General features: G+C 29.7%; 1 protein-coding gene across 6 annotated transcripts in view; it reads right to left on the reverse strand.

The window, feature by feature from the left end:
* Positions 1-641: 641 nt before the first annotated feature.
* The window catches only part of LOC129219305 (protein hu-li tai shao-like), a 106,497-nt gene continuing 89,300 nt past the window's right edge, over positions 642-17,838 (reverse strand). For 2 of the 6 annotated variants that reach the window (XM_054853648.1, XM_054853649.1), the window contains 9 exons: positions 16,921-17,031; positions 16,746-16,838; positions 16,053-16,248; positions 15,826-15,966; positions 15,527-15,580; positions 9,102-9,173; positions 6,968-7,053; positions 5,110-5,269; positions 642-1,760 (listed from right to left, as the gene is read on the reverse strand). In XM_054853648.1, the coding sequence (XP_054709623.1) occupies positions 5,132-5,269; positions 6,968-7,053; positions 9,102-9,173; positions 15,527-15,580; positions 15,826-15,966; positions 16,053-16,248; positions 16,746-16,838; positions 16,921-17,031 (891 nt within the window). In that variant the 3' untranslated portion in view covers positions 642-1,760; positions 5,110-5,131. Of the gene's footprint in view, positions 1,761-5,109; positions 5,270-6,967; positions 7,054-9,101; positions 9,174-14,255; positions 14,283-15,526; positions 15,581-15,825; positions 15,967-16,052; positions 16,249-16,745; positions 16,839-16,920; positions 17,032-17,838 lie in introns of all 6 variants that reach the window. The other 4 variants (XM_054853650.1, XM_054853652.1, XM_054853651.1 and 1 more) reach the window with 3 other exon arrangements.

Here is a 17,838-nt window from a genome sequence, read left to right on the forward strand (position 1 = left end):
CTTTTACTCATGAAAGTAATCGTTTTCTACAGTTACCTTTACATTTTGCATAAAAGGATGTGTCATTTACTACAAATAGACATTCAACCTGAAATTAAAATAACTTACATTTTCTCTTATGTAAGAAAACTTTTTGATGGGGAATACTAAAAGATATTTACTGAGACTCAGAAGTAAGTTATAATTTTATAAATTTACTTTTATTTTGCAATAATTATTTAATAATATAATTAAATAATTATTGCATATATTTAATAATTACTCTTCTCCTACCAAAAAAAAATGAAATTTTGTATTCAAATTTTATTCAAAAAAAAAATCACAATATTTAAAAATCCTTTTTTTCTCTTCAACTGCACATGACAAACTCCATAGTAAACAATTTTAATTTAAAATCTTCAGAACAAAAAAATTAAAGTAATATCTGTATATTAAAAAAAATAAAAGCATCTATTGCTCTACATAAACACTAGCTACTCATTGCACACATTTCATACAAGAGCAAAGTTGTTTTGATGCAGTTAATATTTAACATTTAAACACAAGCTTAACAGATCAAAAATTGAATAAAATGTATTCCGACTTCAGTTTCAATGGATCAAATATGTAAGTTATTTTCAAATGAATTTGCTCAGGGACAGTACAGTTAATAGATTTATTAAATGCATATAAGACATTGCTCTAAGCTTCAAAATTTATACTACAATTTTCATCACGGATGAAATACATAATATCAACTCCAAAATGTAAAAATTAACATCAAATTGCACAAATATCAAGTAGTGAAATAGAATTAACAATGATTTCAATCATATAGAAACAGAAAATTCAGGAAACTTTCATTACAAATATATTGAGCTGAATTTGCAACAATATTACAGAAAATTACAAAATATACTCTGAAATACTAATGATTAACGTAGTCCCAGAAACCAGGCAGAGAACAAAGCAATTTAATGTTAGCCTTATGCATCACAAAATTGAGTATTAATAACAGAAACTAACCGTAAAATTTTATTTACATACAGGCACATATGCTTACATTTTCATACATCAATTATACCATTCTCTTCAAAATAAAAAAAATGGTTTTAAACATTTACTTAAAATCTTGTAAATTCACATACTCAAGTTGGGAAAAATCACAAGGAGACAACTTAATGCAAACATGCAAATAGCCAGCACTTTTTGTTTCAGATAGGAAACACTTTCAAGGTACTTATCTGAAGTCATGAAGTAAAACTGTGTACTAAAAAGGAAACTAAATGTAGCTGCCTCCACATGTCTGCGTAACTCAATATAAAAAATGCCTTTTATAAAAACATACAAACATTGTCATGGATAAAAGACTTAAAAATTTAACTCAATATACATTTTAAATGCCCAAATATTAATCTTAATTTATGTATACTAATATATATATAAACAAAGCTTAATACTTAGAAAAAGTTTAAAAATTTAAAACTGAAGGTGTCCAACATTTCATATAAAAACAGGAAAAATATCAAATTTAAGAATTTCGTATTTCCATAAAAGTGATAAACATTACTAAAGGCTCATGATAAAGTTCCCAGTAGCGTAATGGAAGATGTAAGCTGAAGTGACTATTTAAATTCTTCTGCTGTTGAATAACCCACGAGGATGCCAATGTAGCACACAAGTTGAAAAATAATGCAGGCCATTCAAATTATCAAAACAGTCACATCCAGCACCAAGCCAAAGTGTAAATAAGTGTTGGCAGTTAAACATGAATGACATCACTAGAAAAGAAAAATATATGATTGTAAGTTACATCAATATAATGTTATTTCTGCATGGAATATAAGATTTTTAAAGGAAAAATTTATAAGTTGTCAAGCACATTAAATAAAAATTAGTTTTTGAATCTGCACACAAACAAAGTAAATACTAAGAATAGAGATTAACTTCGTCAGCAGTACATATTATCAGAATCATGTTTTATTGAACTCTATTAACAGCATGCAATGTAATTTATTGCTACATGGAAAGAAATTTCAACGCATTATGTGAAATTTAAAAAAAATTACATTAATAGTTTATAACATTTGAAGACTCTTATTTAATTACAGATTCACTGTTCTTACTCCTTAAATATATGAAGGTAAAGTATTTTAAACTGTCCATGTTCATCCAGTAGTAAGAAAAAAATTATAAATTAATTCAAAACTGTTTCTTATTATTTCTCTAGTCTTTACCTTAAACAGAATACTCTAACAAACATAACTTTTAAAATTCAGACACGTGACTGAGACAGGATGAAAAATATTGAAATTACATGGCTTTGTGAACAAACATAACTGTTCGTATATTTTACTACACCTGAAAGCTCTCCCATGCATTTTAGTATCTATACAGCGAAGTATTTTTATTAGATGCTTGAAATTAAATGGAACATGTTGAATTTAGCTTCCAATGCCCCTTCTTTTTTTCCTGCACACAGTATTTTGCTCTCAAAAAATACTGAATTCAATAAAAATACTGAAAAATCACATGCCTGATTTTGAAATAGACAAAAAGAATATACATTCTACAAATTTTACAAAAACAGCCACACCATCTTCGAATTCCAAAACAAAAAAAAAAAGAAAATGTACCTAAATATGAGTTATTACAGGAGGCTCGCGAGGATGTGGAACAACATGATTATCAGTACATTTTTGAAAATCCCGTTCAGCAAGATCTATTTACATGCAGTTCCCACAAAAGTGGCACTAACATTTTGGCCTAGGTTGGAAATCCTACCTTGGATTGCTCCCTAGTGAGAACAGCATATTAGCACAGTGGAATTCAAAAAAAAATTAAATACCTCAGTTTTTATTCAGAGCTTAAATTAGTTTAGGACATGTTTTTATTCTTCTCAGAAAAGAGTGAAAATGAAAAAAAAAACTATTTCCAATTAGTAACTCGCTTAACCACTCATTGTCAAGAAAGTTTGCACACCAAGGAGTTGTCAGAATGAAACAAAATTTCATAAAAACAAAGTTTAATCATAGAAAGTAACTACAAAATAAAACAAAGTTTAATCATAGAAAGTAACTACAAAATGATTATTGAAGGAAAAATCCCAAATAAGTGAAGGTTTAAATCTTCTATTGAACCACTTCTAGCTTGAATGTACAAGGCAATACAACCGAGAACTCATGGCGGGGCTCCCCGGAACCTTTTTTTTAAACAGGATAATGCTTGGTTTTACACAGCAAGGGTCTCAGCCGACTTCCTCTTCTACATTATCAACTTCTCTGGTTTGTATAATGCCCTCATTTATCATAAATTGAGCATATCTGCGATCACTTGAGACTGTAAATTGGACAGCCTATGAGTTTGATCAAATTAGCGATGAAGTTGCAGTAATCGTGATACGAGATAACCTAACACATCATACAAGACTGCTATGCTTCAGTTCTCTGCTGTATCGCCTCGTACCTTCAAGATAGAGGTGGCTCAACAGGGTACTTAAACCTCCATTAAATTCGAATTTTTCCAGTAATAAATGAACATTCGCTTTCATTTTGCAATCACTATCTAATATCAATTTTGCCATCATGTGGGGTTTGTTCTAACAACTCATTCTTGGTGCAAAATTTTTTATGGCTGTAAATATATACAGTTGATCCTCATTTTACACTAGTTTATTTTATGCAGATTTGATTATATGTGGTTTAAGATTAAGTTAACATATCAAAATACCAATAATTTCCTGTTTAACAGGAACAAATAAACAATGAATATCATAAAATATTAAAAACAAGGAATAACACTGAGAACATGAAACAAAAGCATGAAACAGAGTGTGGGCAATAACAAAAATTTTGGATGAATTTAACCATCTTAAATATTGTATATACAGTTGGGCTTCCATATATTGAAATAGCAACTTTTGAAGAGGAAAATTCGATATATGGAAAATTCGATAGATAGAAATTTTGATGCATAGAAACTAGCTTAATTTAATCGTAATTACTACAAAGAAAAAGTTGAAACTAATTTTTTATACAAAACTTCATTTATTTGTTAATTACATTGGATGAAAATTAATGTAAAAATTGATGAAATTTTATTGTTTGTTGCCTTTAAATAAACAGTAATCCAGACATTGGTTACAATCATCAAAATCGCAATCTTTGGAAAGAAAAAAAGAACTAAGTCTTCTTGAATAGCCAGTTTTATAAAAAGTTGACCAAAAAAATATTTGCATTTATTGAATCCTCTAAAAACATAAGGGAATAGCTAGAAATTGGTTTTACTGGATAAGTCGCAATATAAAATTAAGAACAACTTGGTTGCTTTGTTCTAAAATTCATAAGTTTCTTTAATTGTATGTTGATTCCTTAATCTTAACTGATTGACTTGAGGGGATCATAGTGACAATAACAAAGCTTTATTTTTCTCTATATTTAATAAAATATCCCACTATGTACAAAAATAATTTCAGTTCATAAATATTTCTCCGATACAAGGAAACAGTTTTTCTACCTAACGAATATGGAGATTTACTAAGAGTTTGATGTAAAGAAACTTTAAATATGAGGAAATTTGATAGATGGAGTTCTGACTGTATATCATTATCAAGGATAAGTGAAAGAGGGAATGGATTTCTGAAGGAAGGTATGAAATATTTAAAATTTTAATTAAAAATGAAGAGAAGAAAAATAGGACCCATGTTTGGCAAATTTTCTTAGAATTCAAGAGATTAATAGACCCCACTTGTTTAGATATAATGTATAACATAGGTTCAAAAAAAAAAAGGATAAAATAACAGAAAAATATTTTATTCTGTTTCAAGGCTCCAATTTTTAGTTTCTTTTTCACTACTTTCTTCTATAATTTTAAAACTTAAATTTTGTTAAAAAACATCCTTCTGTGTTAGGCAAAAATGAATGTCATTTCTGGATTTGGCTTTAAAATGTAAAAAACAATTGACTTGGTATTCCTGAGAAACAAAGCCATCACTGATTTATGAAATTAAAAACAAAATAATTATGAATTTAGCAGGATAACCAAACCCTGATTACTAAACTAATATTGGCATTTAGTCAGAACTAAAACCTTCCTTCTTTAACACATCCATAAGAACTATTTCACACTAACCTTGGCAGCCGTTATGTTGAACTTAAGATGCTAACTTCTCTTTATCTTCTTTCTCTTTTTTATGCTTTTTCTTCTTCAGGAATGATGGTGTGCGAAGACCCTTCTTTTTCTTCTTATCCTTTTTAGGAGATTCATCACCAACTTCTTTTACGGGAGAGCTCTAAAATGTTAAAGTAAAGTTTAAAAATTAATATTATTCATCAAAACTCAACATGATATTGTTATGGAATTAGCATAGTGGGATAATGCAGGGCTTGAAGTGGAGATTTTTAAAGAAATAGGAAACTACAGATAAAATTTTAGGACATTTTGCAGACAACAAATGTCAAGAGATGGGAAACACCATTATTTTGAGCATATGCATCTTTTTGTTAATTTTCGTATGCACTGCAAGTTATTTGACGGCCTCTAAGAAGTTGGGGGCCCTGGGTACATTCTCTCAAATGCCCCTCTTCATAAATCAGTCCCTGCCTCTTTAAGGGAAATCTCAAGAAATACAAATTTTGCTTAGTTTGTGTATGAGAGAAGAGGATAAACACATTTCAGTAAAGAAAATACAATTACTCAGTAAAATATTAAAACTGTTGCAAATCTTCATGTTTAGAGTTCATCTGCAACATCTAAGGATCTTCTGCATATTTTTAATCACACTTTCTTAAGATTAAAATCTTAAAAATAGGGGATTTTTGCTAAGATGTGGAAAATATTTATGCTTGGAAAAAAAAATTGTGAAAAACTTTAATAAAGAACATTTTTAACAAAATAGAAACAACCAAATTTATAACAATGAACTCTGAATTAAAAATAGACAAATAGAATGGAATTAAAAAAACATTGCTATGAGCATGACTTTGCATCATTTTCCCCAATTCAACCACCAATGTTTTTCCACACAGTTAAGATTTAAAAAAAAACATCGATTAAGCATTAGGAGAAGTGAGAAGCCTCTTCCAAGCACAATCAGCTTGATGTGAACTCATGCTTCTGCAGTCACTTTCCTTTTCTCTGTGAGAGGAGTCGAAAAGAAACACCGGACTATGTGCCAGGATAAAATATAAGTCCTTATCCAAGTCCTATCAGCTTGATGTGATGTTTTTTTCACAGCACATCACTTTTAGGATAGGAAAGGAAAACAAAAAAATTGTCTTGTCACTAGCAAGGGAGGAGGAGACTGTCAAACATGTCAATCTGCTAAAGGTTAATTTGGTCTAGCAAATAAAATTCAGTTTTTTTACCATATATTTGTAGCTCTGTATCTTAAGACTAACTTCTGACGCAGCTATGAGAATCCCACAGGGACTGGAAGGCATGTATGCATAAAATAGTAAATCAAGAGAAGAAAAAATTAACGTCTAAACCAAAATTAAGCACTTCAATTTTAAATACTTGAAAACTGAACAAAAAAAAAAGAAAAAAAGGTTGTTCTGGGGTATTATTATTCAATAATAATTAGAACCCTGTATCATTTTGTCAAAGAATTTCAAAAACTCCAGTTTGGCAGCAGATTTTGAAACTCAACAGATAGTTTGTGCACATAAAGGGAAAAAGAAAAACTTAGAATAAACTACTCAACAATTAATGATGGTTGCAACCTCTCATTACATGAGTTTAAAGCACTTATTTAATTCTATAGGTATCATCAACTTTGGAATGCCAATTCTGGTGTTTCAAGAAAGATTTTCAATGCAAACAAAAAAAAGCAGCCATTGCAATAACGTTAAAAACATTCAAAACAATAAAAATGCCAATGAAAGTTGAAAACTAGCTAAACAAGAGTAAATGACACCCGACAGAGTAGGTAACATTGTTTAACTTCATTTGATAGAAACAAATTACCTACAATGAAATAAAACCTTACTTCTTTACTGCTCCTTGATGCAGCAGATATATCTCCACTTTCAGCAGATCGCAACTTTTCCTCGCCATTCACCGTAACATCAGCAGCTGCAAAATCCATATATAATATTTAATAAAGAACTATTATTTGCATATGTATCAAAATCGACATTTCATTAATTGTAACATTCCACTAAAAAAGATAAAATGCTTGGATTTGAAAAGGTAATCCTTTGAAGCACTTGAAAATTTTAACATTTCGTTTAACAGTATCAATTACTCTTAGTTGTTTTTAAAAAGAAACAAAAACTATGATAAATTTCAAATACATAGCAAAATTAACTGATCAAAGTTGAAAAAATAAGCAGTTACACAAGAGTCCAAAGTGTACTAAATATGAAGGGCCTTACAGGAAAGTCCATTTGGACATAGATATAGAGGACACATAATTTGGTTTTACAAGACAAAATTATTGTTAGAACATGACTAATACAGATACAGAATAATATAGAATTATGTATTTAATATTTTATTAATAATCCATAATGATTGATGGATCGTCAGTAACATCCATCATATTAAGATGCCTATTGAGAGAGCAATGCCCAGTAAGTAACTCAACGGACTTTCTAATATCTTTCCTACTCAGACTAAGCAGTTCCCTGGATTAAAACCATGAGGGTCGCATGTTGACAACTTTGGCTTGCCTCAGAGTCAAACTAAAGCCACTTATCATACGATTCACCCATAAGTAGATTCTTTACAGTAGTCTTGACTGCATTGTAGGGCAAACAAAGGGCAGGCTTAGGTCCCACAAATGGTATGATTGGAACATTGCTTTGCTAATAGATCGGCCAATTCATTACCCACTATGTCAGTGACCAGGAACTCAGTATAGGAAAACCGTATTACCTCCAGAAGTGGATAGAACTTCCACCTTCACCCAATAGTTACACTTCATTACAATGATTTATAGTTATTTGATACAAAATTGTATGATTCAGATCATGTTTCAGTCCCCCCCCCCCCACCTGTAAAATTGTTTAATTAACCTAAGAGCTAAAAAAAATAATTACAATAGCTGGACACTCATTGATGCTGCTTCAGGGAGTGATTAATAAGATCTTGGAAGTTGTGCCGTGCAACACATGGTAACAAATGAGGGCTGATCAGAGATTCTTAATTTGTGCAATGGTTATCTTTTTGTTGAACAAAAACTTATACTTCAATCATTAAAAGAAATTAAAACAGCTTTAATACTGAAGTGAAGTATTAGAATAGCAAAATATTGAGTGTTACAAAAAACATGTATCAAATTTTTCAAAGAATTGAAGGAATTGCTGGAAAAAAAGAAGCAGCTCCATTTTCAAAGCCTATGAAGGTTCTGCTTTAAAGTTTAAATCTCCAAATCACTTTTTTCCCCCTTAATTTTCATGACTTCTCCCCTATAATGGTACTCAGGTGCATGCATACACAGGGAGCTATCAAAATATAATAAATAAAAAAGTGGATTTGTGTTTTCAGCTCTAAAGCAGACTTTTAGAAAACTTTGAAAATGGAGCTACTCTTTTTTTTTTTTTTTTTTTTGCAACAAACCCTTCATGTGCTATAATGAGTTCAATTCATTTATAAGAAAACATGGGACATGTCTATTTGCTTTATAAATGCAAAAAAAAAAAATCTAAGCATAAAAATAAACCAGATCCCAAGAAATCAAGAGTGTTTAAAACTAGTCTGTTGGATCTAAATTTTTGCTTGGAAATATCCTCTAAAGTCCTAAACAGAAAGGTCAAAAATTATATTTTTCAAAGAATCACATTCTTAATCCTAGCCAAGATAAATAAAGAATTTATTTGATAATATATTCAACATTTTATAAGTATTTACACAATACTATTCAAACTCCACATTTGATATGAAAATAAAGTTACTTATAATCTGAGCTTTAATTCTCTTTTCTTAAAATTGTCCTACATATTACACAATAGAAAAAAAATTATTAACAAAGTTACTACAATTATATTAGGGATCTCAAAATAATTGAATTTCTTTTGTACATTTAAATAACTAAAAGATACAGAATAGAGAATTATTGGATTTTTTTTAATCATAAAAGTAAAAGTGCTTAAATATACAGCAATTAGCACTCAACTTACTGATTTTAGTTTTCGGTTTACGCTCAGATAACGTGCGGTGCTGAAAACTCTTTTCTCGTAACTCTTCAGCAGCTACAATTTACATGCAAACATGCAGCAAAACATGCAAAATAGAAAACAAGTAAGCATAGAAAAGGCAAACAATGTAGGCAATAAGCATGTGCATGCAAAAATAGAAAGTGCGAGCAAAGATTGCAATACAGTAAACTCATCTGAAACTTTAAAAAAGCAAGCATATATTTTTATATTAATAACTATCAAACGATGAAAATGTCCAAGTCATTACATTTAACATGAATTCAAAAATGAAGGAACGTACAATCAAGAACATTGAAAAAACAAATCTATATTTTAATAGCTTGTTTGCCATTCAAAAGTTGCTAAATGTGCAAGTAAAATAAAAAATGCCAAAATCATAAAAAGAAAATTATCCATGGGAATTTTATTCCTTGCAAGATGATACAAAACAAACAAAAATAAGAGTTATCAAGAGTCTATTAACACTTGAAAATTTAGTAATTATGAAATTCTGTAAATAAGTATTGATAAACATGCTTGAATTGCATTCAAATCTAAAAAAGTTCAATAAATAGACAACTAATGATGCCAAAATTTTATCTGATACCAAAAACAATACTAAGCAAAACAATCTCTCAAAGACAAAGATCATATCCTTCTGCTAACTGAACTCTAGTTTTCTATATGTATAAAGCAAAAATTTGTTTGGATCAATAATCAGATAGTTCTTTCACAATGCAGTTGAAACCCATCATTCTCAGCATTTTTCATTGGTTTACCAAAAATTTTGTTTCCTAATATTTAAGTACATGGACACTGTTCTACCTCTTGTTTATGCTACTCTTCAATGGATTGTTTCTGTGTTAGAGGTTGATTGTAATCATTAATGTGCAATAAAAAAAAAGCAGAGCCGTAAGATATTATTTTTAAAAATACAAAAATTCCATGAATTAAAAGCAAAGTGGTAAGTGTTCCTATTCAACAACATTGACAAGGTTTCTAAGCAACAGTTGTACTGTTCTCTTTCCCACGCTATTTAGATAATGCTCACTTTATACAGATTCAAGCTAAATTTAAAGTCTGTGACAACAAAAAATCAAAATTTTGAGATTAAAAAAAAAAACAGTTTAAGAGGGTATTCTAGTCTGGAGACTATTTTGAGGCGATTTTGCGAGCGTAATAAAAAAAACTAACCATTTTTTCTATCAATTTTTTATCAGTTTTTTATTAAGTATTGTATAATAGTGTGGAAAAAATTCAAAATTGAAATCAGTAGAGGCCGGCAAAGTGGGGACTCAGAAGAAAAAATAAAAAGGTGTCGACTAGTTGACAAGATTTCAATCTGGGTGATCTGAAACATGAAATTAAAAATGATTCTTAATAAACAAGGATGTAGAATTGTCTGGACGCAGGCCGATTTGTGGAGAAAAAAATTTTGCACAAAATAGCATCTTTTTGGAAAAAAAAAGTCATTTTTGGATGTTTTTATCAATTTTGGCAATTTTTAAAAAATAGCAAAAAAAAACAAAAATACAGACTACTACGTGGACACAATTTTGATATTATTAAGAAAGTCAGTGCCAAATTTCAAATAAATCATTGCATTAGAACTTGAGATATCTTGTAAACCGTATTGGAAAAAAGTAATTTCGCGTAGAAAAACGTGATTAAAGTGTGCAGTCGCATTTCGGGAAGTGTGAGTGGTTTAATGGTATGCTACACTTATATTTTTTTAAACAGCCATCCATGCCTGATACATTGTTTCTTCCTACTAAAGCTACATTTTTGGAAGATCTTTCAGCCATAAGAGCAATTTTGCCTTCTTTTGAAGCTTCAGAAGCTCGTACCTCAGTGTTTGTCACGCTGTTGATCTCGTATGATGGCTTTTTCTTTATCTTAACAAAATGAACTATAACTCTGAAAATAATTCGAATTTCCATAACTCCTCTTAGAGGCTTATTCTTAAAGGTCTAAACTTGGAAAATATGAAGAGAAGAAAAAAAATTTTTAGAATTTCTCTATTATACTGCCTCCTTAAAGGGAAAAGTAAGTTTTCAGTAAGTTTTTGCCAAGCAAACGCATCGAACACGTTAGACTAATGAACAAATGCATTCTGCCACTTATTCTAAACTTTTTCACGAGCACACGCATCTTGAAGCAAGCATGTTTATAAATCCTTAAAACCAGGGTTCATACTCTATTTGGATGAAAAAATTCCTTGACTTTTCCAAGACTTTTTCATGACTTCAATGAAAATTTTCATGACCTCGTTATACAAAGAGAATAGCACTATTTAATCTCAAACTTTGTAATATTTGGTAATGAGCATTAGCAAAACGTCTATATGAATGCCACAGCTTCATTGAAGCACTTACTCGTAATGGAAAAAATATAAGTGCACACTTAAAAAACTAAACTATTCTTATTTGTCTTCATCATATAAATTTAAGTAAAGTAAAAATGGAGTGAAACAAATATGATGATGCTTATAAATGTCTGATATTTTTTTAAAAACAGGCAGAATGATATTGAATGGGACAAAGGTTGAATGAGTCATCATTAAGTTTCAATAAATTTGCTTCAAATGTTACCTTTTAGTGTCAACAGTGCCATTAATCATCCACGTAACTTGACAGTATTTTAGTTCTTTAAAGTAAAGCCACATAGTTTCGTTCTTTATGTTTCTAAACCAGATCTTTTTTGAAAAAACCATTCAGTGATGAATCAATCTTCTGATTCAAAAGTATATTTGTTTTGTTTACAAATTTGCATATTTTCAAATGCATATAAATTAATAGGTTCAGAAATTCCAGAACATGTTTAATTCCTGACATTAAACGTAGCAGTGAGTCGCATGGATTAGTTTTGCATGCCCTATGTTGGGCACTACTGTTTTAGAGCATTAGAATTCCTCTTTTTCTGTATTCTATCGCCTGACTTAAGATCTTTATTTTCTAAAACATTCAACAAATTAAGATAAACTTTGATAAATTTAATAATAAAGTCCTTAAGAGTGATGGAATCGAACTATCGAACTTGCATGTAACTGAATTGCTTTTTTTTTTTTGAGTGGGCGTAGCAAAACTAAAAATGTAAAATTTTGCTACTACAGAATATGAAACATAAGAAGTGTTGAAAATAACAGAAAATTCAAAATAAGTGATGTCCAGGCAGTAAAATCACATCGCAAAAAATGGCAAGCAGCAGCGACAGAAGTGGATGCAATGAGATTTCAAAATTCAGATTCAATTTTTGGATTGTTCAATTCTCCACTTTTAATAGCTTTTATGTGTTATACTGTTAAATCACTCAAGATTTCTAATGCTCGTTTAGCTCCTGTTTATTTCTCTTTGTACAGGAGATTTTTCCACGACTTGAAATAAATTTCCATGACTTTCTATGAAAATTTCAATTTTCCATGACTTTTCCAGGTCTGAAATTCTGTTATTTTTTTTTCCATGACTTTCCAGGATTTCCATGACTTGTACGAACCCTGTAAAACATAAGAGACTTATAATATCTGCAAATTTTATTTCAAGAAAAATCCATTAAAACTTTTAACTGTCAAGTTATTTTTATGATTTGAATATATAAATTGTCTTTTATTTATGGCAAAAATTAAATACTTAGTACAAAATAAAATATACTTCATAGTTAAAATTTGTATGCATGTAATTTGAAATATCAATTTTTAAGGATTTGTACCCGCTACATATTCACTACAGGTGGCAGCCACTTAGCATAGCAGTGGTAAAGTTCACTTCTAAAGGAGCATTATCTTCTAAAAATTTAGAAAAATAATTATTCTCTGAAAAATATATAAATAGAAATAAAATGCTGCACGCTTTGAACATAAACCTTTATCCTCTGAAACCTTCAGTAAAGTGCTGTCATTTATTGAATAGAGCACAAATTAACTTTTCAAGAGGGTTTGACAAAAGGATGAAGACAAAACAAACTTCCACAAATAGATATACATCTATACTAAAATAAACAAAAAATATTCGGCTATAACAATACGATGAATTCCAAATAAAACTACCTACAGTAATATCCTGCCATGACATTTCGAAACACCTGTATTATAGTATGGGATTATTTTGGGCAGAACAGTTTAAAGGTTAGGTCAAGATTTAAAAATTCACAACTAAGATACTTATGATCATAACAAATAAGCGTACCTTAATGCAAGAATAGTTTCATTTCAGTTTGCTATATTGCTGTTATTTTAGCAAGATTGATAGCAGTTTGCATAAAATAAGAAAGGTGTTCAAAGCACAAAATGAAAAAGTGATGCAAGTTTTAGTTAATTGGCCTAGGAGCGAATTAAGTAATTTTTAACAAGAAAAACTAGATTTTGAAAAGTTGAAGGAGAAATACAATCATTTTATATTTCTGCTGTTCAACTGTGAGGCATTATTCACCAAAAAAAGCTGAAGAACACTGCTCTGAAAAACACGACAGTGTCCCAACAGTTTATAGACTAGAGGACTTTTTTTTTCTTCCAAAAACAAGTCTTCAAAACAATTTAGGATTATAAATGATTACTCTATAAAAATACTACACAAGCAGACATTGTGAGAAAGCTAAAATGTCAAATTTTATCTTTTGAAGAGTTCATAAACAACTAATTTTTTCTTTAATTTTCAAATTAGTAAGACTTCCTTCTTTTTTTTAACTACTTTAAAAACTATCAGGCATACTCAAAACCAGAGTATGAAAGAATCAAGGAAGTAAACTGAAGTTTTCTTTTTTAGAAAACTGAATGTTGTGAAGCATCTTTGCAATTAGTAGAAAAAGGATATACTTATACTTTTATCTTGGGAAACTACTGCATCAAACTACATAACTTTGAAATATTTAAATTTTTGATATCAATACATCAAAATAGATTAAGAAAAAAAACTTAAGAAATGGACAAAACTTTATATAGGATGTGATCATTGAAACTAATAATCAGTTCTCTACTCGAGTCAAAATATATTAAAAGAGTACATAATATTAATTTTGCTGCATATTTTGACAGATTAATTTTTTCCCCAACTTTACTTTTTACATCTGATTTAGAGATCATCTCTAAAAGCAATGATCTTTAACTAATAGACTATGAACCACTGGACCAAATGTTACGCTTACCTTCTAATTTTAAGCACTCCGACTGATCTGGCAGCATAAAGATAAATAGGTGTTTAGTCAAAAATTGAAATGTATGAAATGCTTTTGAAACTGCTAAAATTTTTAGACATTAATACAATGCATTCATCTAGCACCCCTCAAAATTTGATACAACATAACTGAAGTTCTAGAATTTATAACACTTCTTTTACGGACATTTTCAAAAAAGTCTTGAATTAGGGCTTTGGTGAATCCAATAAAACAGGAACACCTTCAATGTTATCCAAATATAATTTTAAAACTTTTGCAAACATGAGGGATGAAAAATACATAATATAACATCACATTCCTATTTCACAGTCCCTTAAATTTTTGCAAATATCATAGGTTTAAATCATGTTCTTGTGGAAGAAACTTCACAGTTTTGGGTAATTACTGTATGCATACCTGCCAACATCTACTGGGTAAAAATCCAGTAGATCATTAAAAAATCCAGTAGATGTTTATGATGGGATTTTTCATTGCTAGGTAGGAAAGAAAAGAATTTTTTATCATCCTTAGTACAACCAAATGTTCCTTACATATCATACACAATCATGAGAAATTATCAAAATTCAAAAATCTCTTGGAAAAATCAGTAGATTGGCAGGTATGTGTATGCATTATTTTTGATAAATTAGTGACACATAAACTAACAAACGATCCTACTTTTACATCAGATGGCTTCACAATATTGCAAAAGATCATCAATATTACGCCTTTTCAAGTGCATTACATATGAGCTAAAATAATTTTTAAATCTTTAGAAATTTTGAAACTAATAAGCACATTGTCAGAAGAGCAAATTAAAAACAAGCTTATAACAAAATACTTATGCATTGTAATAAGAGGACAGTTAAAAAAAAAACTACATGAAATGACAATGTTTTTTATGAACTACTTATTTGTTTAAAAGATGAAAAATTGAATTTTAATCTCCTTTTGCCTCCCCCCCCCCTTCCCACCTTCAAAATCTAATATGGTTCATTCAAATCCTTACACAGTACAAAACAGTAAGCTTTAACATTTGCATATGAAATAGTGGATATCATGGTGCAGAATCTCAGAATCGACTGCATATGGTGATCAAGACAAGCAGTCAAACTGACCTTAGCAATACAAGCATATGGACACAGCACAAAAATAAAGTTCATGTTTCAAAAAATTATAAATAAAATAAATGAAAAAAAAACTGGAAATAACATGCTCTAATAATGAAAAACTATAAGTAACATGCTAAAAGAATGCATTACCTTCAACACTTAGTCTTGCTGACAACGATCTTTGAACAGAACCAGTTTTCTTAACTAAGGATGAATAGAGTAAAAGTATACATGCAATTAAGAATGAAAGATACATGCAAAGAACAAAATGGTTAAAATTTGATTTTGCATTCAATTTATTTCTAATGAGTCAAAAATGCTAAAAAAAGATTTATTTTTACGAGAAAACAAATGAAAAGGGAACAGAACTTTAAAATTGAAGCATTTTACAGATGTTCAGAATAGAGAGCTACAACATGAAACTTCACATAAAAGTGAAATAAAATTACCTTCTTCATCTGAACATGGTGATGTAGGAGATTGTGGAGGTGTATTAAGATCCTGGACAGGAGAACTGACCGTTTGGCGATCTGATACCATTACAGGCTCCATCAATAACGGTTTAATATGGTCTGGTATATCTTCTTCAACTGATAAAATGAACAATTACTTTTAATATAACACAACATAAAATAAAAAATAGGATGAACATAACTCTAATATACAACACACATACCCGATTCACCTCTCATTTTTCTTTCCACTATTTTTTTGTATTCTTCCAAGTCTTGATCAGAAATGTTATCAAAAGGATTTTTTGCATAAGCTGTTTTATACACCATAGCATTATGCTGGAATTCTCTTTGAATGATACCTTTTGAAGCAGCTCCGACCAACACAACTTGATCTCCAGAAGCAGTGAACTGTGCATCCTTAAAAATATTTGTTTTCAGTAACAAAATAAATGTTTAACATCAAGCAAGAATTAAATTGGCTGTGCTTACAAATGTTTAGCTGATATATTTTTAATATATGAATATATCTATATAGCACGTTAAAATCTTAGTGACCTCAAATTATCATAAAAACCAATTTATAGCACCAAGAATCTTTGTTGCTATTGATTTCCTACTTGATCCACACGAGCAATTGGTGGATCCAAGACAGGAAAAGAAAGTCAAATTAAATTCTTTCGCTTGAAAATTTTTTAAAAAAATTAGTTTTCTTGGTTACCTTTTCAAAATCAGCACTAATTCAGACATTATTAAAATTGAATCTTTATTTTTACACTGACTTCTATTTCTCATGAATAATATTTCTCACATAGAAACAAGCTGTTCACTCACTGAAGGTTACTAATTGTACCAAAAGTAAAACATCTTTTCATCTAGTTGAACATCTGCTCATTCAACCAGAAATAAAATTTTACCTGCATTTTTTTAATTTCTTCCCAGGTGACTCCTTCCAGAATAGATGATTGCGGTCCGGCTGTAATTTTAGAATGCATTCTATTTTCTTTCAGCTAGAAACATTCAAGTAAAATTTAGAACACAATACCTCACACATCCATGTTATAAACATTAATATGCAATAAAGAGACTTACTTCTTTTTGTTTTCGTTTAAATTCATTTGGATCACCAGTTTTTGGAATAAACTGATGAGGGCTGTCAATTTTCACATGTGTGCTGTGAGAGGGAGAACCTTCTTGAACCCACTGTTAAGCAGAGAAAATGTAAATAAATGCTACTTCACATTCAATAAATACTTTGTTAATTTTCATGCAGCAACCAAATAATACCATCCCTGTTAGTTCAGAGCAAAGCAAAAGCATGCAGTTCTCATTTTGTTAATAAGGTTATTACGTCAACACAGTAACCAAATAGAAAAACTATGCCTAAGAAGGTAAGTTTATGCATTGAACAATTCTGTTTCTTGAAAACAAATTTTTGCACATAGAATAAGCAAAAGTTAATTGATAGTTAAGCAGTTATGCAAAATGTTATCAAGAGAGATAAAGAGATTAAATTCCTTTCAATATAATCGATTTTTATTTTTAGAACAATTTCTGTTAAATTCTGCAAAGTAGGATACTTATAACAAGCGAAATTAATTGCTTTTATGAGTTTTGTTTTAAATGAAAACAATGACCTAGATCTGGTTTTCTATTTTTATTTTTTTTTTAGTTGTGACTAACTTGTCAAGAGTTTTAGATTTAAAATATTTTTTTAAATATTAAAAAATGAACAGAAGAGCTAAAGCAGGGAAAGCCTTGTTTGAATGTTAAAACTTTCAAAGTATATTTTACATTTGTTTCTGAAACAAATCGATCATTAACTTTTTATTATGCTTCAAAGTCTTGTATATGAAAAACTAAAAAACTGAACATTGACACCCCTCAAAATCCTTTCACAGTTGAACTAGATACTTATGTAGCAAACGTTTACTACCTTTTTCATTTCGACACCTAACAAATTATGTTCTGAAAACACTATAATAAATTGCAGTTGTATGCTTAAAACCC

Source organism: Uloborus diversus, chromosome 3, assembly GCF_026930045.1.
Source record: "Uloborus diversus isolate 005 chromosome 3, Udiv.v.3.1, whole genome shotgun sequence".
Taxonomy (NCBI): Eukaryota; Metazoa; Arthropoda; class Arachnida; order Araneae; family Uloboridae; genus Uloborus; species Uloborus diversus.